This window comes from Lonchura striata, chromosome 10 (genome assembly GCF_050655825.1).
Source record: "Lonchura striata isolate lonStrDom1 chromosome 10, ASM5065582v1, whole genome shotgun sequence".
NCBI classification, from domain to species: domain Eukaryota; kingdom Metazoa; phylum Chordata; class Aves; order Passeriformes; family Estrildidae; genus Lonchura; species Lonchura striata.
The window spans coordinates 17272501-17294966 of NC_140712.1; the positions used below are offsets into that span (position 1 = coordinate 17272501).

At 51.5% G+C, this 22466-nt stretch overlaps 3 protein-coding genes across 12 annotated transcripts in view; 2 read left to right on the top strand and 1 right to left on the bottom strand.

Moving 5' to 3' along the window:
* The window catches only part of WDR93 (WD repeat domain 93), a 68909-nt gene extending 61770 nt beyond the window's left edge, over window positions 1–7139 (bottom strand). For 2 of the 6 annotated variants that reach the window (XM_085588865.1, XM_031505729.3), the window contains exons 1-10: window positions 6876–7139; window positions 5941–6136; window positions 5251–5315; window positions 4933–5011; window positions 3974–4101; window positions 2399–2486; window positions 1664–1841; window positions 1394–1461; window positions 849–935; window positions 397–528 (exon numbers count right to left, since the gene is read on the bottom strand). In XM_085588865.1, coding sequence (XP_085444991.1) covers window positions 397–528; window positions 849–935; window positions 1394–1461; window positions 1664–1841; window positions 2399–2486; window positions 3974–4101; window positions 4933–5011; window positions 5251–5315; window positions 5941–6136; window positions 6876–7139 — 1285 coding nt within the window. Of the gene's footprint in view, window positions 1–396; window positions 529–848; window positions 936–1393; window positions 1462–1663; window positions 1842–2398; window positions 2487–3973; window positions 4102–4928; window positions 5012–5250; window positions 5316–5940; window positions 6137–6875 lie in introns of all 6 variants that reach the window. The other 4 variants (XM_085588862.1, XM_085588864.1, XM_085588861.1 and 1 more) reach the window with 4 other exon arrangements.
* PEX11A (peroxisomal biogenesis factor 11 alpha) lies at window positions 7094–13137 on the top strand. Of its 3 annotated transcripts, none has more exons than XM_085588873.1 (3): window positions 7094–7233; window positions 8448–8563; window positions 10081–13137. In XM_085588873.1, exons 1-3 carry the CDS (start codon window positions 7094–7096, stop codon window positions 10644–10646), a joined length of 822 nt encoding a protein of 273 aa, XP_085444999.1. In that variant the 3' UTR covers window positions 10647–13137. The 3 variants fall into 3 exon arrangements, with proteins under 3 accessions (XP_085444999.1, XP_021393060.3, XP_085445000.1); XM_021537385.3 differs by lacking the exon at window positions 7094–7233 and adding an exon at window positions 7890–8038; XM_085588874.1 differs by lacking the exon at window positions 7094–7233 and adding an exon at window positions 7896–8038 and having other exon boundaries at window positions 8210–8563.
* A 3128-nt stretch (window positions 13138–16265) lies between these two features.
* On the top strand, window positions 16266–22293 carry PLIN1 (perilipin 1). 3 transcript variants are annotated; one of them, XM_085588870.1, is made up of 10 exons: window positions 16266–16391; window positions 17020–17078; window positions 17685–17883; window positions 18011–18093; window positions 18432–18684; window positions 18856–19190; window positions 19708–19854; window positions 20509–20742; window positions 21241–21528; window positions 22052–22293. In XM_085588870.1, exons 2-10 carry the CDS (start codon window positions 17034–17036, stop codon window positions 22121–22123), a joined length of 1656 nt encoding a protein of 551 aa, XP_085444996.1. In that variant the 5' UTR covers window positions 16266–16391; window positions 17020–17033; the 3' UTR covers window positions 22124–22293. The 3 variants fall into 3 exon arrangements, with proteins under 3 accessions (XP_085444996.1, XP_085444997.1, XP_021393061.3); XM_021537386.4 differs by having other exon boundaries at window positions 16270–16391; window positions 21241–22293; XM_085588871.1 differs by lacking the exon at window positions 19708–19854 and having other exon boundaries at window positions 21241–22293.
* Window positions 22294–22466: the final 173 nt, after the last annotated feature.

Genomic DNA, 22466 nt, shown 5'->3' on the forward strand with positions numbered 1-22466 from the left:
AGAGTCCCTGCATCGTGGCAGGATGACACTAGCACTGATGGCAGCCTGATCTGTGGTGCCACAACAGTCTCAAAAGGGACCTTAGAGTGCAGTGGCAAAGCAGTGACTGTCACTGTCTCACAGCCTTGGGGCAAAACTGATCAGTCCTTGCTGCAGCAGTTCCAGCCCGTTCATTGCCCTGGATGGGGATGGTTCTGCAGGGGCCAGGGCAGTCTTGCCGTGCTGGTAACTTCTGGCCAAGCATCCAATAGATGATTGAATCCAAACTGTTTTCAGATTTCCTTGTAAACTCACCACCAGCCCTTTATTCACACTAAGGCTGAGCCTCAAACTCCTAGGCAAAGGTGCAATTTATCCACAGTGATCACAATACAGAGTCCCAAAGGGCAAGCTCACCTAGGTGCTTATCCCAAATAGTGATTGTTGCATCTTCACCTGCCAGTGCCAGGTACCTGGAGCAGGAACTGACAGCTGAGCATGCAATTGGAGCTGCACATGGCCACACAACATCAGGTTTCAGATCAGAACCTAAACAGGATGGCAGGAAGAGAGACAACTGTAAGAAGATGCAGAACATTATCTCACATAGTACTGGCATCCATTTTCCTCATCAAACATGCACCATTCTGTTTCTTCTTCCCAGAGTGGCTTCACTGAAAACGCTGCCAGCCTGTGCAACACAGAGCCCCACAATCCAAATGCCAGCCTAACCCACAAGATGTGAGTCAGCTTTCCTGCCAATTCCTTATCTCCCTGAATCATGAAGACCTGGCAGAATGAGAGCCCCTGGCCACAAACACTCCCACTCCCCACAGAGTGCTCTGCTGGAGAAAGAAAAACTTTCTTACCCTCTTCATCCTTGAGTGAATGGTTGAGTAAGTACAAGCAGAAATTGTGGTTTCCATGCCAATGCACACCGATGCCAGCTGGAATATCTGGTACAGAGAAGGGGATGACAAAAAGGAAAAAAGACTGGGGACAAAGAAAGGAACAATCCAGGGCATCAAAACACCATTACAGCTTTCATGGTACTCCTGATAGAAATTCTGCTCACACAGAAACTAAACCAGAACAACCTCTCCCTTTGTTTGTTTGGGTTTTTTTAAATCTTGACTATATGCCTCCTTTTTCATTTTTTGGGGGATTGTTTTGATTTGGGGTTTTTTTTCAGGGGGAAGGTTGTGGAGTTTTTTTTAAATATAAGTTTTTTTTTTTTTACTGCATGCCAGTAACTGACTTATAAGTCTTAGGGCTGACAGTTGTACCCAGATTTACATCCTTGGAGATGGAACTTAGAGTGGATGCAAGCCAGACCCACTGAGCTCTCCTGGAGCTCAGTGTCATGCAATGACTGTGCTTCACAGATTAACAGCTTTTTGTCCTTTTGGATTACCTGGCTGGACTTTCATTTCTGGTCCCACCAGGATCCGGCTAGGAAGGAGGAAATGAAAGGTAGCATATCTGAAAAAAGGAAGAAGTATGTGTAAAAAAAAAGGCTTTGATAAATAGGCAGCACTATGACAAGAGCTGGAATGGCTCCAGCTCCCTGCCCTGAAGCCTTGGGATGAAGGAAGCAAAGCAAATACAGAGGCTTCCATCTACACAGCTCAGTGCCCTGGGTGCATGACTCATGGACTGGATCCTGGTTGGTGCTGCCACTCACCTGGGGATCTCCTCCTTGATCACACCCTCAGCCTCCAGATACTCCTGGTAAGTGCTACAGAAGATTGCTTCCTGCAGCTCCCACTGCGAATCCTTGATTAGGTGGTTGTACCCCAAGCCAAGCATGCTGCCATCATCCACTTCCTTCAAGGCATCCAAAGGGCCTTTAAACTTAGTACCTGGGATGGGAACACAAAGGGAAAAGGCACAGCCCTGGAGAAGCAGAAAACATGAAGCAAACACCATGGAGGCATTTGAGGGTGGCATGGTCTTGAAGCAGAAAACACTTCATCTTGTGTGGGACTTTCCATATCACAAGTTCATTTTCCAGTATTTGAATCCAGGGATTAGGGCAAGACTTCTGAGGACCCCACTCACCTTGCCTCTCTGTGACATTTTCCAACATATAATCTGTCCCCTCCTCACCCTTGGCATTTTTCAGTAAATCCAGGACTCAGACTGATGAACTAGGAGTGCTGCTAGATCTAGGCAGCAGCCTCCTCCCTCTCCAGTGACACCCACTCTGAGACACTCTAAAGCACTTTGTGCTGGCAAAGGTGACATGTGAGATGTTCTGTGAGGAAGCAACTCCCACTACAGGATTACATAGAACTAGAAAGGACCAGGGATCCTGTAACTGAAACTTTCTGACCTGTTCTGCATTTACAGGGGCTGTTTATAGGGCCCTTTGCCACCTGAAACAGCTGCAGGCTGCACATACAGACTCAGTCCTGACCTGTAATGGGTTTGGGTGGCCTCACTGTCAGCAGCAGCACTGGGGGATCCAGCTTTACATCAGCTTGGATTGCAGGCACAGGAAGCTCCTGCAACAGAAAAGTGCTCACCTGAGAACTGCATTGTGTGCTACACTGATGAGTGAGCACACTCATCAGTGAGTTTTCACCTTTCCATGGGAATCAAATGCTTCCTAAAGAATTTAGGACAAACTCCTTTGTGTATGCAAAGGTTGGCTGGCGCTATCCGGGACATACTCAGGGTTTAGGGTCATTCTTCAGGCCAAAACACAGGAGCTTGAGGGCGTCACTACTTTCCCAACTACATTACAAGGACGTCCTGCCCAGACTCCTGTCTTTGTGCCATCTCTCAATGATTCCTGTTTTAGCATAGGCCTGCATGAGTCACAGCAATGCTCAGAAAATCAGGGAGGGGAGGCTGGGGGGAAGCAGGACTAAAGGTTGAAGAGTGTCTCCTGAAAGCAAGAACCAGATTTTACTTCACAGAGCCCAGGACTGGAGGAGGTCACATATATACTTGGCTGGGAACAGAAAACTGTAACAGGGGGCAACACCAGTGTGTGCCCACCCCCCACACATTGACATTGGGCTAAACAGAAAAGGTCTGGCTTAATAATCAGCCACGTCTGAGAAGGAAGGGGCAGGAGCTTGGATAGTTTGCACAGACTCAGCAAAGAGAGAACGCTTGAGTGTTTGTTTCTGGCTTTGCTAAGTTAAGCAGGGTGTTTGCCCTGAGAACAAGGCTGAGAAGCAGTACCCTCTTAAATGTCCAGGAAAAGTCTTTGCTGAAGGAAGAGGAAAGAGTTAGGAGGCTGCTATCAGAGAGGGTTAGTTCAAGGTGCTGGGAAGGAGGTGTCTGTGTGCTGAGAGGTGAAATCCCATAGGGTGAAAGTGATAAAGGGGAGAGTTAAGCGCTGACTCAGTACTTAAAATTCCCCATGGCAGCTCAGGACAGTCCCTGAGGCCAGTGACCATCTCTGCAGAACTGTCTCCATGCAGCTCCTCAGTTTTCTGCCAAAGAACCAGAGCTGACCATGGTTAGTGCACACAGGCAGAGACCCTGCTCTGCTCAGGTGGGTGAGGCTGTGATCCCACCAGGCTCTTCTTGTATGTAATCTAAAACACAAACCCTGCTTCAGGGCCAGACTCCCAAACAGAGGCATCCTGCCTGATTCCCACTCCTCTTCTCCTTCCCCCAGTAACACTAGGGAGAAGCCCTGTGGGAATATGCTTACACAGAGCCCTCTCAGATGGAGCAATACTGCTGAGAAATGAGCTGCCAGTTTCAGGGAGGGGCAGCAGGAACATGAACCCTGGGAGCAGGGGAATCTCTTTGGAAAGCCTGTCTTGGGAGAGTAAACACGTCCCAGTAGCACAGAGGCCTTATGAAATGTGGGCTGGGTGGCTGCAGCAGCTGCAGAGACACACACACCATCCCCTTGGGGCTCAGGCTGTGCCCTGCTGTCACTGTCTGCAGCAGCAAGGCTTGGGGGAACACCTGTGGGCAAAAAGGTCTAAGAAAAAACAGTACAGAGGGAAATGGAACTGTTTTGTACCACAGATGAGCAGCTTGACCTCCTCTCACTGCAAGCCAGCTCTTCTGCAGCTCCTGTGTTCTTTCCCATCTCTGTCAGCCAGGAATCTTTAGGCAATTGGTAGATCTCCAGCCAAGCTTTTGTGCTGTCTGCATTGGGAAACTATGTTAAGCAATTGCAAATGAGAAGAAAAGGTCTTTCAGGCAACCAGCCTCTGTTATCTTTTATCCTTATAAAAAGATTTGTGTATTTTCTGAAATATAAAATCTCTGTGAACTCCATGCAGCCCACCTCTCCTCCCACTTAAGGCCTGACATGCTGGATTGAGACTGACATCTCAGCCTCCAGCTCAATTCCTCAAGGTCTCACATCCATCAATGAAGCTACTCAGTCAAGAACCTGACTTGCAGCTGAGTAGAAAGTAGAAAGTGAGGCATGGTCTCACATTAGTTCTCTGCTACATCTCTCATTCTCAGCATGTGTCCAGGCAGATCTCACCAAACACAGGACCAGAAAACCTGTCTGACATGGATTCAGCAGCCATGAAACAGAAGAACTTTGTAACAAGGAGTTTCTTGTAGACTTTTTAGAGGTCCTCTATGCTCTCTGGCCTACATCTGCAGAGAAAATTATTCAGGTCTACATCTTTCCAGTGTAAAAGTGAGCCATAACAAACCAGAGGAAGAACTGAGTTTGGTACTTCTGGAGAGAGGGAAACCTGCTTTCACTGAGTCTCCTGGGAGCTGGGGACTGCACTGACCAGCTGCAGACAGCTCACTTTTGGGATCAGTCCTGATGCACACCAAGCGTTTTAGAAGGGACAGGGAGTGGCAGGGGTTGCTCTTTAAGCTGGAGGAGGAATTGGGAGGATTAAAACAGGATCCCTGGGTACCCAGACCACTTGCAGCATTCTAAAAGCATTGCTGCTGCCCCTCTGTTAGAACACTGGAGTCTGCAAACAATCATGTTCCTGCACTTGCCTTGCAGCAGGATTCCTGCATATTCACCTCCTCGGGACAGAACCACCTCCACACAAGGGCTTTGCTGGCTGATGTCCTGCTGCCAAGGAAAAACAGGCTGATCAAAGCAAGATCACTGATTCAGAGAGCTCCATGGCCTTACACTCTTCTCAACAGGCTGAAGGCCAGCTAGACTGTTGGACAGACATAAATAAATATTGGGCAGCAGGCTTGGAGGGCTACTGCCTATGAATAAATTTCTGAGGGCAACTGGTACTCCTCATGATTGATTACTTCCCAGCCTGTGCCCAGTGTCTGTGGAATTAGCTCAGCACTTACCACTTCATTCAGGATTTTAATGAGCAGGAAGCTTTCCTTGTGAAAGCAGAAGAGCCAGGCAAGCCCTGAAAGACAAATACAGATGCAGCAGAAGGAGGGAGAGAAAAGTGAGTGAATGTTAGCCATGCTCTTGGGAGATGGCAACATGTGCAGGAGAGTGAACAGGATTACATTACTGCCTGGGCCCAAGGAACAATATCCCACTGTTTCCAGCACTAAACTTCTGCTGGCTTCCTTCGAGCACCAGCAAACCTTTGATTGTGCACAGAGATGGATAAGCCAGTCTGAAAAGTGCCTCCACCTGAAGTGACAACTTTCAGATTCACCAACACATTAGTACAGGTGCAGGAGCAGCTCCCAGGCAGGAGGTCATACAGAGCAGGAGTTCTTTCTGCCCAGCCCAAGATGTTCCTAAACTTTACTGTGCTTCACCCTCAGCTCTGCACCTTCCTCTGCTGAGCCAGAAAGGCCACCAAATCCAAGCCTATGCTAATCACAAGGCCCTAAGGCCACCCTGTCACCCTGCAATCTGTTAGCTGTCCAATGCCCACTCTGCAGGGCTTTCTAGGAAATTTCTCAGCCACACTAATGCTTCTCCTGCTTTAGCAGTGCTCTGTAGCACAGCTGCCAGTTCAGCTCCAGAGCACAGTTAATCCCCAGCTAGGGCAAGGAAATCCACAGCACACTAACCCATTTCATCCACAGCAAGCAGGACATGGCACTCATTCCCCAGATGCGAGGCATGGATGGCACAGATCTCTGTCTTGGCTGCATCCCAAGCACAGACATCCTTGAAGTCACACGTGTTGAAGGCAGCCAGACCCACGGACAGACCAACAAAGACGTGTTTTCCAGACACTGCAAGGCAATTGGCCCTTTCAGTTACCTACCAAAAAAGGGAAAAGATGAGTGTACCCAACTGCCTTCTCACAGCAGGGTGCAACAGCCATTCTAATGATACATGCCTGGCCTTTTCACCAGAAAATGCTGATTTATTGTACAAGGGAAACCTTTTGACACATTCTTTCTCCATAAGACCAAGGGAGGGTCTCTCATCTTTGTGACAGAGATTGGTCTGTGTTAGGAATGAGAAAGTTTTCTCCCATCTTTCCCCTTCCCACAAACAGAAGGGGCTTTAATGGCCAAGAACTCAGGAGCATTCAGCTCTTGAATTCCAGTGCAGAGCTGTGACGAGATGCTGAACTCCTCCAGGCAACCACAGAACACCAGCAGACACCCCAGTATCCTCCTGGACACCCCCACATAATAATGGGGAAGGCAGCACTGTCATTCTGCTCACGGTGCTCCTGCTGGAGTATTCACCAGAGCACAGAGCTGAGCCTGCCCACTCGTGTGCTACTGACTAATTACCTTCTCCCAGCAAATAAAGGTGGAGCCAGCCTGGGAAGCAGAAGGTGAATTTAGTGTTTGATGTCTGCCTCTCTCTTTTCAGAGAGGTGTGATGATTGGATGGGAAGCAGAACCTGTCAGACAAGCTGGGAAGCTGCAGGCTTTTAAACTGAACCAGTGAGATGGTGGTGCATTCTGAGGAAGGTCATGGACAGAAGAATGCACAAAATCTGCTGTTGTGGTTAATGCTGTCCCTGCTGGGAGAAGCTCTGTACCTGGAATTCACCCGTAGGAAAGCATTTTTGAGGCTGGACCTTTCGGTTTTGTGCTTCTTGGGGCATCTCCCTTTTTCCAATGATTTCCAGAGCACTCTCAAAAACCTGCATCACCAGATTGTTGATCATCCTGAAGGGCTGCGGCAGCACATCACGCTTTCGATCAGGATCCAGCAGGAAGAAATTTTCCTCATCTTCCTTTGGCCAGTCCTTTCCAGATGGTGGGGGAATCCCCAGGGGATGCTTCCTGGTATTCACCGCCATGGCTCTCCCCTTCCAGATGCAAAACGCACCACGGATGCAGGAATCACCCTGGATGCAGAAGAATGAAGAGTCCTTCAATACTTTTTTTCATGAGGTAATGGGAGAAGATTTGATTAATGGTGTCTAAGGGGGTTTCCTTTCAGTATTGACACCCAGAGCAAGTCTGCTCTGTGCAGCTCAATTATCCTTGTATCACCTATATTTCCTGGGGGTTTTGTCCTGCTCTGGGGATCTCAGCCACACAGGGATTTGCAGGCTGCCCACAGGTAAAGAGAGCCCAAAAACTTTCTCACAAGCTTGTATGAGCACTATGGCAAAGGATTCAAAAGTACTCAAAAATATTATCTTGATCTTCGTTAATTACCCAGGACTTATTCGGCCTGGCTAAAATCCCGATGATTAACTCTGAGAGCAGGTGCTCTCCCTGGAAGTTTTATATTTCCAAGAACCGGCTGGTTTCGAGCTTCAGCTCTGCGGCGGGGCCGTGCTCACGCGGGCGCAGCCCACCGGGCTGACCTCGGAGCGGGGCCGGGGCCGAGGGGCCGTGCGGGGTCCCAGGGGCCGTGCGGGGTCCCAAGGCCCGTGCCGGGGCCGTGCCGGGGCCGAGGGGCCGTGCCGGGCTGGGTTTCCCGGGAGGATCCGCCGCAGGTCAGCCGGCGGCTCCGACGCGGGGGAAGCCTTTCGGGGTGACACCGCCGCTGCTCCGTTGTTGACGGTTGCCGTGGTAACGGCACCTTGGTGCCGCAGCCCGGCCGGAAACGCGGCGCGCAGCAGAGCGTTCCTGGGCGGGGCGGGGCCCGGCGGGGCGGAGCGGCCGCGCTGCTGCCGCGGTGCCGCCGAGCCATGGAGGGCTTCGTGGAGTTCACCAACCGCTGCCAGGGCCGCGACCAGCTCTTCCGGTGAGTGTGGGGGCAGGCGGCCTCCCCCGGGACCGCCAGGGCCCGTCCCCTGCCCGGTGCTGCCGGGGATGGGGCCGGGCTCCGCCGGGGCTCCGCCGGGGCTCCGCCGGGGCCGGCTCCGCTCGTTCCTGTCGCTGTGGCCGCAAACTAAAACACAGAATTTCACCTCAGCGTGAGGAGGAGCTTCTGTACACTGCAGAGCCCCGGGGCAGCAGCCTCTGGTCCTGGATCTCCTCTCTGGAGACTTCCAAACCCAGCTGGACGCGTTCCCGGGTGGTCCTGCCCTGACCCTGGGGTTGTACTGCCCGGTCTCCTTCCGACCCTGTGAATAAACCTGTCCTGCTGCTGCCATCCTGTGACTGTCTGTGTCTCACCTGTGTCTCCCCTCTCCTCGTTTTTTCCCTTCCAGAGCCACTCAGTACACATGCATGTTGCTTAGCTATCTAATAGAGAATAAAGCCGATAAAAAGAAGCTGGTAATGAAACTCAAGCAGTTGGAATCTAGCATGAGCTCTGGCCGGAAAAGTAAGTACCCAGTGTCTAGAGGGATAAAACCTTCTTCACTTGCTCCTTCCAGTAAAACAGCTCCTGGCCTTGTGTCTCCTGTCGTTAACCTACCTTGAGTCACAAAACCTCTTTTAGCATATTTACAAAACTGTCAATCCCTGCCGTGGCTTGCCAGGGTAGGTAGGGCTAAATAGACTTTTTTTGCTTCCTCAGCCTCCTCTTCAGTCAGACAATCGGAATTACCCCTGGAAGGATGAGAGGAGTAAGTTAACACTCAGCTGTGGCTGTAGAGGCCAAACTGTCACCTCTGTTCAAGGGCAGAGCAGGGTTCTGAGGCAAGGCTGGCTCACTGTGTGCTCATTAGTCCTTCCGGCTGATGGCTTGACACAGCCCAGTGTTGACAGATCATCATCCCACAAAATCACCTCTGAAGGACCATCCTTCAATATGGCTTTTATATCCTACTTAACATATTTATCTTCTTTAGCATTTATACCCTACTAAATCACAAACCCTTCCATGCTTCTCGCACAGCCTGACCATTTGCATCACTCAGTTCTGTGTCACATTGCATCCACGATGATTATGCTGTTACTATGTGTGTATCACTTGTTTTCAGCTTGATCTTCCACCCACTTGTCAATTGCTCAATCCTGGAACAACTGCAACATATGAGACAAATATTCTGGTCTATCATATTGCCATGGATTTGTTTATTATTCCCTTAGCTTCAGAGTTATGGTAATTTCTAGTGGGGAGGCCAATTGGTTTATCAGCATAGCCATAATTCTCCTGCTTCTGCTAAATAAATCACTAATAGACACCGGCCTAAATTCAGGGCTCTTGTAGTTCCACCAGGCTTGGGTGCTGTTAACATCTGTCACTGTGACAAGGCAGCAGGGTGTAAAAAGTGTTTTGAATAATATTGTATTGACATTCAGGGGCAAAACCCAAACGGTGCAGGGGATTAAATCAGGTTTGCCATATGTTGTAGCTTGAAATGGAGCACACTGTTCCACACAGTTTGCAGGGAGCTGCATGTGCCTCTGACAGGTTCATGGCTGAGGAGGGACTTTGGTCTCTGTGCTCAGCACGTGAATCACCAGCTTTTACAGGCACGTAGGCAACTTGTATCTCATGGCTGCAATAGGATTAATGCAGTAGCAGCTTCTGTCACAAAGTGAGGTAAAACGCAGTGAAATGTACAGCTGAAATCAGAGGCTCTTGGTGTTCTCTGCTGGCATGATTCCTGCAGAGCCAAGGGTGACACTGGTCCAGAGGCCTCCCAGGTGCAAGAACAGAGTGGCAAGAGAGGCTGCAAGTCCTGGCTATCGACCAAACGTGTGTGTATGTCCTGGGCTGGTGATGTTTACCCAGAACTGAGATGTTTACACCCCTTTCCTCACTAATTCTAGGAAGTGCTTAAGCATACAAACGCCTGAAGCCCTCCAAGTTTTGTAGAATCCACGTGGCCTGCGGCAGGCCGAGTTCTGCGTGAGGCTGGGCCGTGCTAACCTGTGTGCGGTTTCTTGCAGTGTTCAGACTGGGCAACATGGTGCACGCCTTGGTGGCAGCCAGGAGGGCTGCAGAGCTGCCAGAGGTGGTTCCTCGCCTGTGCCTCACGGCCTCCCACCTCAGCCGGGCCCTGTACTTGGTGTGCGACGCCGTGCTGTGGCTCAGGAGCGTGGGGCTGCGGCCGCACCTCGACAAACCCAAGTGGCACACCTGGGCCACCAAGTGCTACTACTGCTCCCTCCTGATGAACCTGGCCAGGGACTGGTATGAGATCTCCTGGAGGCTGGAGCAAGCTGCACTGGAAGAAAAGACAAAGGAGAATTCCGTCTGGCAGAAACACAGCGAGGAGCTAAACGGTGTGAAAAGCGATGGTTTGCACAGTTTTCTCTGCCAGCTCTTTCAGATACTGAAAAGGAATCCTCCTTTGTTGCTGGACTTGGTGAAGAACCTCTGTGATCTCTCAGGCCCTCTGGATACACTGGGAATCTACAAGACCAACCCAGGAGTGATTGGTTTCTGTGGCATCCTCTCCTCCCTGGTGGGGATCCTCACATTAGCAAGCCCACATCTGAAGCTGAAACAGTGACATAAAAGAAGCTGCATAGTATAAGGCTGCAACTTTGATCCTCTGACAGATTTTTATCTTCATATAGCACTTTCGAATGAACATGTCTTAAAATAATCTCAAGATTAATTTTGTCCTCTGAAGAAGTGAATTCTGCCCCTTTTCCTTCCCTGTGCCTTTGCAGATGAGTTTAGTGCCATGACACACTCCCTGATAGGGTGGAGAGAGGAAAAGGCTGAGTAATATTTCACAAACATAAAGAGGACTTGGCTAGTAGATAAGAAAATATTCCTGTATTTAATACAGGGTTGTGAAATAGCTGCATAGGCAACTGTAATAGGTATATGAGTCAAGACTACACTAATCATGTTTACACTGGAAAGTTTCAATTCACTAATCCAAGGTCCCTGCAGTCAGATTGTCTAGAGTGGGCTAAGGCAGGTTAGGAGCTGCAGTTAGAACAGCCTGAAGTCAGGAATGAGTGTTCTGATGGCTTTAGGTTGATGGATCCTGTGTCCTGCAGGCACTGAACTCACTGTGGTGGTACCTGGAAATGGTCTCCGGGGTGTGTGCACTGGTGGTGCTGGAGCTGCAGTCTAGTGAGTGCCAACTCCTGTCCCAAGAAATCTGCACTTTCTTTGTTTCCTTTGATACTGTGAGCCAAGGACTGTTGGCCAGTGACTCTGACTGCTCCAGCAGGCCACAGCTGAGGGCTTTGGTGCAGGGCAGCATATTAACTCCCAAATCCCTGTAATTGCAAACACAACTATTTTCCATTACTAATATTGTGATAAGGAGCTTGTTTTTCTCTTTAAATTTTACATGACAAATTCCAGTATAATAAGGAGTCTGGAACATGCAGTTAAGGAGAGAAGCATGGCTCAGAGCTTGTTGAGTCAGAAAAACTGCAAGGACATGTTTCTAGTTGTGTAAGCTCCAGGAGGGGAGAGAATGGAGTTTGTCATGATAACATCAGAATCCCATGTGGAAGAGAGCTTTTCACTGGATTTGGGCATTCATGGTTTAGATTTCCTATCTGATGCTCCCTATCCTCCCTGCTCATGACCACATGATTGCTCGTGTGTTCCTTTGCTGGCTGAATGGGTTCAGTTGTTTGGAAATGCCTCATTTTGTTGCCCTGCAACTGTGTTATTGTTCATCACTGACCTCACTGGCAGTGATGGCTGGCAGTGTAACTGGGTTAAAAGAGAAATGCTGTGTCCAGCTGTCTAGCATGGCATGCAGTTTCTGCTGCTCCTGACTTCGCAGAGTACCAGTTTGACACCATCTGAGACAAAATTGTACATTATACAGGAGATAAATTTTACATTTTTCTTCATCAGAGTTAGGCCTGTGTGTTCTGCTGCTTCCTGTAAGAAGTCTTTGTTTAATCTGTCAAGGAGATGTGAACAGACTACTCTAACCTGAACCAATGTGATCTCCTATTATTTCTGATGCTATCTAAAACCAGAACATTAAAAGGCCTCCTCTACTAAAAGGCAAAGGATGTGGAATTAAGTAGGCAGGTGAGGCAGTGCTCCAATTTACCTGAAGTTGTGGTTGGGCTTGCTATTACTTCCAAGTTTGAATATTAAGTGATAGCCTGCCAATTAAGTGTTTGAAAAGAAAAAGGTTGCTGGGCAGGATAATTAAGTGTGTTTGAGGACCAGATGTGGCCTTCAGCAGCTCTTCTTTTTAATATAGAAATGAGTAGCACTAAAAGTAGAAGCATACTGGCAGTTCAGGCCAAAATGGAGCATTGTGTTCAGGATATGTATTATAGGCTATATTCTAGGCTTCCTCTCCTTTATTATATTGTTTCTCTCTCCATTTGTCTTTCATCTCCTGGCAATGTGGAAGCCATGCCTGCCTTAGTCAGAGCTGATCATTATCCCAGTATGCAGCAACTCCTGGAAGAAAGGAAAAGGAGTCTTCATCATCTGACAGTGGAGGTTTGACCAGCTTTTGTCTTCAGAATTCCATCTTATTGCTAAAAATGTGTTTTCAGTCCCACTCAGGGGAGCTCTTAGGTGCAAAGTACTTCATAAAATACTTTCACTGGTTTGCTGGCTGCTTTCTCTTTCTCTCTTACACTTTTCAGGGAAAGCCATTGATACAGCCCAATCCCCACCTCCCTGTGCCCTGCAGGCAAACGCTGTGCAAAGCCCTGAGCCAGGCATGGATGTTTCTCCCATAGGGTCTGGTGTGGATTACCTTGTACAGCCTTTTTGAGGGAAAAGGGGTGTGAGCTTTCAGCCTGTCTCAGCCCTACCTGCCATAGGCTGGAACACACAGGAGTACCTCTGCTGGATGTTAAGCACTAATATTTGCCTTCTGCTCCCCAGCTGGAGGCTGGTGATTTAAGGTACCTTAACGTAATGTGACTGAAGCCATAGGATTGTGATCATAGGGAGAAAATCCTTTTAGTGCCTTTTTTTGTACTCTTTTTAATACAGCAGTTGGAGTAAGAACAAGATGTTTGATTATAAGCAATAAACTGTGATAAGTGTGACACTGTGTCTGTGTATAACTTGGAAGGTGGTGTAAAGAGGTGCTGAAGGAGGAGGAATTCCTCCCATCTCTGAATTTTATGAAGGGTGACACTCTCAAAAAGACATTGCCTGTGGTTAGATTCTAGAGCTTTCCTTTTGCAGTAGCCAATTGGCAGCTAGATTTATCCAGCTAATTTGGAATCACAAATTCAGCTGCAAAAACATTAAGAAATACATGAGTATCACATGAAACTGCATCCTTAGAATGCCCTGAAACAAGGTTTTTGGGAATTGCCATCAGCTGCCTGTGAGTACCAGCAGGGAGGGCTGGAGCCTTATGGCCAGTGTAGGCACAGCTGGGTGAAAGGGACAGGAGAAGCTGCATTTCAGTGTCTTATAAACAGCTTTTCATTTGGATGGTGATAGTTTAGTGACAAATGCCAGTTCAGGGAGGGAACAAAAGGTAACATCTTGGGCAGAGGTGGCAAGGGATGGAGCCAGGATAACCATTAAACTGAGCTCACTGTTAGCTCCTACCCCCTGCAGGGAGAGTCTTGCAAACTTGGAAGCTCCAAAATGTCAGCTCCTGAGTAATGTATAAAGCATGGCATTCAGGAGTGCTTTAGCAAGAGTTTCCTTCTGGATTAGTGGCCTCATACACATTTTGTAATGGAAGTAGTATGAGAGGTTTTCTTCTCTTCTGCTTACAGACAAGGCCTTCCTAACATTAACACTGTGCTTGGCATGACATTTCAAGGAATATGTGAGCCATTGGGGATTCCCAGGTGAGCATCCAGAGCAGGCAAAGGTTAAAAACCAACATCTCCGGGGAGATACCAAATACACCCATTCTGTAGAGGCAGTGTGACTGGGGGAGGGTGTGAACAGTCTTCCAAGTGTCCCAAAGCTTTTCTGCCAAGAGCAAGGCAATAAATTTGCCTCCAAATCCTGGAGATATATTGCCACAAAGAATTAAAGCACACCTATTTTTTTAACTGAAAGTAAAATAAAAAATCTAAATAGCTTGCCTAGGAGGGCATCCTTAAAAAGAAACTGGGGACACATCTGCCAGCAGTGGTTATGGGGTTGCTGATCCTGAATGGAAATGAATTAGATACTTCTCCAGCCCCCTCTCAGACCAAAGTATGAAGGTGCCTTGCAGGCACATTTGTGGATCTGGCTCATCCCCTCACTGTGGAGTATCACTGAGTATGGAGCAGACTGCAGGGAAGTGACACTGCTTCCCTGTATCCTGTGTATCTGTGAGCTCTAAACATTGCCTGCAGGAGCACAGGAGTGTTTCTGGTGCAAGCTGGAGTGCTGGGGCAGGGAGGCCGTGGTACCTTTGCCCTGCAGAGCTGGGGCTGGCACAGCCTTTGCCCCAGAGGAAGGGGAGGGGATGAGCACAGGCATTAGTAGGGCAAAGGCTGTGTTGGCTCCTGACTCCAGACAAGGGGAAGAGGAGGTTGCTGTGCCCTCTGCACTTTTAGCCAGGGGGGCTGGAAAAAATCTCAGTTTGCCAAGAGAGCAAGCTTCCAAGCAGGCTGGTGCCCTTTATCCCTCTGTCTCAAGGGCAGTGACTGACCCCAGCACCAGCTGGAAGCAGCCCAGAACATTCATGTGCCTCTGTACCCAGCCAACAAGGCAGGCACAGCCCCGGGCTGGGAGCAAATGGGAAGGAATGGGAGTATTTTCTTTCCATCTCTGCTTTTCCCATGCCCCTGAGAAGCCTCCCACCCCCATGTAGGAGCAGTGCAGCCACAAGCAGAGAGCCACGGGGCCGTGTTGGATGCTCACCTGCATGTGCTGAATGGGAGTGCTGGGCAGCTGTGGGCATTGGGGGCCACATGCCAAGGGGCTCCCTGCCTCACCAGCTGATCCAGGACACACAGCAGCCCTGGACCTCTCATCTGCACTGATTTCCCTGATTATTGCCTTGTCCTCTGGCATTTGTCCTCTTTCCACCACACTGTCCTCATCTCATCAGTGTGGCTTGTCTGTAGTCAATAACCAAAACTTGGCATAGTCCCATACAGGTGGTGTGGTCTTCTTTTCAGTCAGTACCACAAATGGGTTTGCTAACAATGGTGTGAGTCCTCAGTGTGCCTCCTGTGCATTCAGGCCATGGAAGAGCAGCATTTTAGTGAGAGCACTGCTGGCTGGTCAAGGAGAGCAGTTGTTCCTCTACAAAGCATTTGTGAATTTGGGGAACCACCTCTTGTTTTAGTCCCACCATCACAAGAGACATCTTGAATAGTCTTTCAGAAGATCACTGAGAGAGTAAGGCATTCAGGGGCATGGAACACAGGCTGCACCAGCACAAAGTGGGGCAAAAACTCTGCTCAGAAGTGCACAAAGCAAAGATAGGAGATGTCAGGTACAACAAAGAAAATTCCAGCTGGACATTAGAAAAAATAGTTTAACCATTAGCATGGTTAGCACAGGAACTGGGAAATCCCCTCACTGGAAGTTTTTAAGACTGGACAAGACCTAGAGCAGCCTGATCTGGCTTTCAAGGTAGCCTTGCTTTGAGCAAGAGTTGAACGAGGTGATCTTCAGAGATCAGTTCTAAACTGATCTTTTTCTCCATCTACCCCAAATGCCTAAAACTTTCCTAATGTAGTGTCTGCCCTGACCCTCAGCTACAGCCTCCTCACCAAAAGTCTCATGAATCATCTTAGAAATTGCAGACCTGGCCAAACCAGATTGCTTCAAGCAGAATATGTTCCCCACATCTCCCTTCCGCTCTTTGTGCTTAGTAAACTCTCCTGGGGAGGAACCACATTCTTGTTCTATGTTAGGTTCCCCAGCAGGATCGTACCCTGGTCCACCGTGAGGCACAAGAGGGCTTACAGAAATACAGGAGGGTTTTAATCTCTTAGGAAACCCTGACTATTCACCTTCTCCCTGTCTGCTCATGATCTGTTGCTTTCGAGCTGGTGAGGTCCCAGGGCAGCTTCTTCTCATCTTCTGTGGAAGGAGTGGTGTTAAACCCCAAAACATTTCAGCCGTGCTGCGGCTTCTGGACTGTGCAGGGAAGGCGACCAAGGGGATTTTCTGCCATCATCTGTTCCCAATTACGGTGGTTTCAGGGAGCTCCTTGGCCCATTTCCACCACAATCCGTCAGCTCCCGAGCCCACGCAACTGGGAGGTGGGGCCTCGTGGTGGTGGTAGTGGCCAGAGCACGACACATCACCCTCACAGGACCAGGGTGAAGGCACAGTGCAGACACCACTCTCTGCTCCTGCTCTGCTGGGAACGGGCTGGCCCTTGGTGAGTAGTCTGTGCCCACTGGGTGCTCCAAGACAGCTTCACTGGGACCAGGGAGTGAGAGCAGGGATCACCCATTCTCTCTAGATTTCCAGAATTTCATCTGCTGCTAAGAAAAAGGGGACTGTGTTGGGGCTGGAGCTGAGTTTTCATCAGGATGAGTGCTGGCATTATGAGCAGCAGATATGTATGAGGGAGATGCTGACCTCAGCTGGATATCTCACCATATCCCTACCCATCGCTTTTCTATCTGCTCCTGTCCTGCCTTATTACCCCTTCTCAGCAAGAGTCCACTCTCATGCACATCTGTTAGCATCCTGGTTGCTCTGAGTTTGCTTTGCCAGCATACTTTACCCTGCCCTTACCATAACTTCCCTAAACTACATGCTTCTGAATGAATTTTTTCATATCTTTGGGTGTTAAGGCACACAGGCAGGGCAGGGCTGCATGGAGGCTTTGGTTATACAGCTTAACTGGTAAAAAGTCAAGTGTTGGGCAATGCCACGTCCATTGCACCCACGGGAGGTGTGTGTCAGCCCAGCTGCTGTGCTTGGGGGTGCAGGAGTGATGGGGAGCCCAAGCCCAGCCCTGCTTTCAGGCAGAGTCTGCGGTTCCCAACTTTGCTTTGCAGGTGGATGCGCCACAATGACGGTGAAGAAGACTCAGGCTCTGCAGGATGGAAGTGCCAAGGTGGGTGCAGGGAAAGGGAGAGAGAAAAGGGTAGAGATGTGCCAAGGGGGCCAGGTAGTGTGTGTTGACTGTGCTGGATGAATATCAGCCACACCTCACACTGTCTCACCTGTTCCCATATTCTCTTTATATGATCTTTACCTGCAGTAGTATGGAGCATCATCAAAGGGAAAGAACAAACCTTTTTGCGTACTTTAAATTAAATAGTTCAGATTCAAAAAGGTACCCTTGAGCTGATGAAAGTACTAAGTGATAGCTGCCAACTGAGCCTGTCCTTCATCTGTGCCCCATTTAGTTCCCAGACCTCCAGCAGTCATGGAGGTTTCCACAGGGTGGAAGGCCAGAGGGAGCGCCTAAACAGCTGGATTAGGATATTGGAGGAGTGGAGACCGATGCCTGTGGTGTCCCTGCTCCCTCAGTGGCAGCCAGCCTGCTTGTCCTTACTCAGCATACTTGGGAGACCCTCAGTGGGGCTAGAGAAACAGCCCCCTCCTCTTCCTGTGCAAGCCGAGGTCACTGCAACCCTCCAAGAGCCGCTGGCTGTGGGCAGTGGGGCATTCCTGGGGGAAGAGCTGTTTCTGACCCACGTCCGTGCACCATGCACAGGAGAACGTGCTGCAGAGGGTGCTGCAGCTGCCCGTGGTGAGCTCGACGTGCGAGACGCTGCAGCGCAAGTACAGCAGCACCAAGGAGTCCCACCCGCTGATGGCCTCGGTGTGCGAGGTGTACGAGCGGGGCGTGCAGGGCGCCGGCGCCCTGGCCATGTGGGGCATGGAGCCCGTGGTGCGCCGGCTGGAGCCGCAGTGTGAGTCTGTGTGCCGGGGGGACGTGGCAGGGGGGCCTGGCAGAGCATCCCTGGGGGGACAGCGCTGGCACAAGCACGCGCTGGCACGGCCCAGGCGCTCTTCTTACCGCGCTCTTGCCCACGGCAGTCGCTGTGGCCAACAACCTGGCTTGCCGGGGCTTGGACCACCTAGAGGAGAAGATCCCTGCTCTGCAGTACCCTGTTGACAAGGTAAGTCACAGGCAGGACAATCTGGGACCCCCCCCCCCCCCTCCCCAGTACATCTCCTCTAGTCTTGTTTCTGCATGGCTGGGAAACAAGGCAGCATCTCCCAGTGAGGGCTCCTCCAAGGGCCTCTGCAGGCTAAACGATGGTTGGGGCTCCCAAATATAAGTCAGCAGTGTCGTGTGTCCCATCCCTGACAGCTGCCTCCAGCCCAAGTTGGAGAGAGCTGTCATGCCCCTCTTGGAGCTGTTAACTGGCATGGCTGGGGTCCCTGCGGTCCCTCTGTCTGTCCTATGCCACCCCAAGCACACCAGAGGGGCTGTTCTCCATCTCCCTGCCCACAGCTCGCATCTGAACTGAAGGACACCATCTCCTGCCCCCTCCAAAGTGCCAAAAGCACCATTGGCAGCTCCATGGATAAGATCATAGAGCTGGCAGCGGAGGGCTATGAGGCCACCAAGAACACGGTGGAAACGACAGCCAAGTACACAAGGAAGAACTCAGTGACCCAGATGGCAGCTGCAGGGGTCGACACAGCCCTGGGAGGGCTGGAGAAGCTGATGGAATACCTGCTGCCAGAGGAGGATGAAGAAGCAGGTAGTCCTGATGCCCCAAATTCCCTCTGAGGGAATCTGGAGACAACTGGCTGGGTGGCTCCTCAGTTGTAGGGTGCATGGGGCAGGAGGCAGCTCCTGGATTTTGGCATAAGGCTGCCTAGGAGGGTTGTCTCACCAGAATGTAACCTTCCCACCATTCTTCTACCTTTAGATAAGAAGCCCAAAAAGAAACGTCTGTCAACATCAAAGGTGTCCCAGCAGCAGCCCAGCACTACCACCACTCCCTGCACTCCCAGTTCTCCCAGTGCTACCAGGGCTCCCAGTGCTCACAGCACTGCCAGGGCTCCCAGTGCTCCCAGGGCATCCAGCACACCCAGCACTCCCAGCACTCCCAGTGCTCCCAGTGCTCCCAGTGCTCCCAGCACCCTGGGCCGGATTGGCGCTTTGGTCAGCACCGTGTCCCACCGAGCTTACCAGCAAACCACCCAAAGCCTCCAGCGTGCCAAAACCAAAGGGCAGGAGCTGGCCTCCTGGATACCCATCCTGGTGAGTGCCAGAACCCAACTGCTGGGTTCCTGCTCCCCCATATCCTCTTTTGAGCCGATTTTCTTTCAGAACGGACATTTCAGGCTCCTTGGAGCAAATCTGAGCAGAGTTCACTTCCCCTGCTCAGCAGGACAAGCTGGGCCTGGCGGTTCCTGCATGATGTTCACACATAACCATGTACCACAATAGTGGGACAAGTTATTTTTAGCAGGTTCCCAGCATGTAATTGTTGATTTATGGCCTTGCCATAACATCCTTCCTACAGCAAAAAGCCCCTGCAGAGACCCAGAGGGGATGGGGAGAAGGAGGTACTTTTCCTACCCTGTGCTGCAGTGGGAACAACTTCCCTGACCTGTGCCAAAATCCCAGAGCTCCCATCTGCCCTCAGGATTTCTCCCCAGATGCACAAATGAACTCCCTGCTCCCTGTGCACCCCCGTGAAATCCAGGCTAAACAGGAGGGAGTGGATGGGACCAGCCAGCTCCCTCTGAGCGGTGGCGTTTCGCTCCCCTTCCAGGGAAGCCTGGCCAAGCCGAGCGCCCCTGCAGCCCCTCAGGCCCGCAGTGATGGGCAGGGCAGTGCAGGATGGCTGACCCGGCGCCAGAGCAAGGCACCGGAGCAGAAGCAGGAGAAGGCAGGGAAGAAAGACACCAACCACACCAAGGTATGGAGAAAAGCAGAGCAGTGAGCTAGCAATGCTCCAAAGCATCCTCCTACCCATGGACCATGGGGGCTGTTTCCCCATACCTTTGGGGACTAAGCCCCTAGCCCTGCTCAATCCTGAAATGCAGCTCGGAGAATGCAAGAGTGGGTTGGCAGCCCCAGGAGTCCCTTTCCCTTTCCCCAGAGCTGGGAGCTGTGGGCAGCCTCTGTGCCAGGCAAAATCACCCTGGCTTGTAGGTTCAAAACTCCTTTGGAGGTGTGGGATGTCAGCACTGAACTCCCTATTGATCCCCTGAACACCCCTGAGAAATCCCCCGCTGTGGTCCCAGCAGGGAGGGGTGGTGTGACCGGTGGGGCTGGGAACAGGCTCCTGCATGGCTCCGCTGGGACCTGGGGACGGGAAGCAGCAGGTTGGGGTCGGAGCCCTTTGCCTCTGCCTGCAGCGGAAGCACAGCCTGGAGCAGAGGGTCCCCCGGGGCCTGGAGTGGGGGGAGCTGGCACCGACCCTGCTGCAAAGAGCTGTGCTGGCTTTTGCAGAGCAGCGAGCTGAAATCTCTCAGGCTAAGAGCTGCAGAGGGGATAGGGAAAGCAGGACCACCCCTGTTCTGCCTGGAGGCTGGGCAGCTCCAGGAGCTGAGCTGGTTTCTCTGGGCAGGAGGGACAGGACCCCGGGCTCGTGGGCAGCGTGGCTCACAACCTGCAAACCGCCTACGCCTCGGGCATCTCCAGCGTGAAGAAGGTCCCAGCCGTGGCCTGGGATGCGGCAGAGGGCTTGATCCTCTTCACCCCCCGCAGGCTGTCCAGGGCCATGGAGACAGTGGATGCTCTCGGGGGGACCCTGGTCAGTGCCCCGAAGCATCTGCTGGGCACCCTGTACAGCTACGTGCCGGTGAGTTTGCCCCCAGGCAGGCCCTGCCCATCTCCAGCAAACCCTGCTTTGCTCCATCTCTTGCCATGGGTGCCCCACAGCTGCAGGCAATGTCAGGGGGTACCAGAGTGGGGAGATGGCATGCCTTGAAAACACCTCAGTCCCACCCTCCTCTTGAGCATCCCCAAAGCCATGACAGTGAGTCCCCCAACAGAATAAATGGGTCAGGCAGTGGTGACACCTTCACACAGTTCATGCCCAAGCCAAGGTGTGACCACGTTCCTGGGAAGGTGAAAGTCCAGGCTGAGACCCTGTTCTCCGTCCTTTACCTCAGCCTGTTGTTCCTCAGCATTTCTCCACCACAGCTGCTCAAGGACTACAGGCCACCCACTCCTCTCCATTCTGGGGGCAAACTGGCTTCTCCTGACCTCCTCCCAGTTTAAGGGAGGCTGTGAAGCACAGGTGCAGCAGGGCTGGCAAGTGGGTACAGCCTGGCTGGGTGCTCACCCCATCTCTCAGCTCCGCAGGCAGTCGGTGAAGGAAGAAGAAGCACCCAGGAGCAGCAAGACCAACACGGAGAAGAAAGAGAAGAAGGAGGAGGAAGAGGAGACCAAGCCTGCTGCCCCCTCCACTGAGGAGAAATCCCAGCTGAGGGGTGACTGGCGGCTGTACCGTGGCCATCACCCCCTCTCCTTCCTGGGGCTCGAGGACCCCCTCTTCCTGCGGCACAACTACTACCGCAGCCCTGCCTTCGACCCCGACTACCCGTTCCCACGGAAATCCGCCTTCTCCCCCTACAACCGGCGGGTGAGCGAGGGCTCCTACCGCTTCAGCCCCGACTCCATGTACAGCCGGGCCTACTACGGCAACTTGTACACTCCTGTCTTCAAGAAGGACTGAGCCAGCGGGCGGGACAAGCACATCCCAGCCCCTCTCAAATCCCCTCAGCATGCTTTGCCTGGGCCCCTGCCAGCTTCCCACACACACCCCTGCTCCAGGACAGGAGCTTAAAGTGGTAGACAGGCCATGGGATAGCTTATTCTGGAGTGCATCAAGGCCAGGATGGGGGAATAAAGGCAACCAAAAGCCCTTTTGCCAGAAGGAGAAGGTAGGGGAAGGTGGGACTAGGAAGGTGAAGATGTGGAAAGAGCAGTGAGACCAGAAGGGACCACCCAGGGCTGGCACTGGGCTACCTTGGGCCCTGCTCAGCAGACAGAGTGAACTTAGATGGGCTACACATTGAGAGAGAGAGGGGAGGATGGCAAAGCTGTCAAACATCACCATAGCAAGCCTACTTCCCCATCCTTCCTCCCTTCATCCCCCTTTGCAGGATCCATCCCTAGGCACAGATTGCTCCTCCACGGAAGGGCTGAAGATCCCCACCAACCAGCAGGATTCATGAGTGGGAAAGCCCTGGGAACTTCTCTCCCAGCTGGGATGGATGGTGGGGTCAGGAAAAGGAACAGGTGGAGATCCTGGAGCCCCTCTCCCACAGGATCACCTGGCTTCCCACGCCACCTTGTTCTATCTGCTGCAATAATAAACCTGCAATAATAAACCACCTGCCGCTCACCCCATCTGCTCGGCTTCTCTGTGGGAGTGAGACACCAAACCAAGGGAACACAGTGGGGTGAGACCCCCAGCTCAGGGCCGAGGGAGTGGGTGCGGGAAACATCCTGTCACATCCCCTGTGGGGAGCTGCCACTGGGAGAGTGGGTGCTCATGCCCAGCACGGTACGTGTCTC

Excerpts from the sequence above, each read along its gene's own strand:
- PLIN1 (XM_021537386.4), top strand. The coding sequence starts at position 17,034 with ATGACGGTGAAGAAGACTCAGGCTCTGCAGGATGGAAGTGCCAAG. Across the intron at positions 17,884-18,010 it reads GCGCCGGCTGGAGCCGCAGT|TCGCTGTGGCCAACAACCTG; the intron begins GTGAGTCTGTGT and ends TGCCCACGGCAG. Across the intron at positions 19,855-20,508 it reads AAGACACCAACCACACCAAG|GAGGGACAGGACCCCGGGCT; the intron begins GTATGGAGAAAA and ends TTCTCTGGGCAG.
- PEX11A (XM_085588873.1), top strand. The coding sequence starts at position 7,094 with ATGGTGGGGGAATCCCCAGGGGATGCTTCCTGGTATTCACCGCCATGG. Across the intron at positions 7,234-8,447 it reads TCAATACTTTTTTTCATGAG|AGCCACTCAGTACACATGCA; the intron begins GTAATGGGAGAA and ends TTTCCCTTCCAG. Across the intron at positions 8,564-10,080 it reads CATGAGCTCTGGCCGGAAAA|TGTTCAGACTGGGCAACATG; the intron begins GTAAGTACCCAG and ends GGTTTCTTGCAG.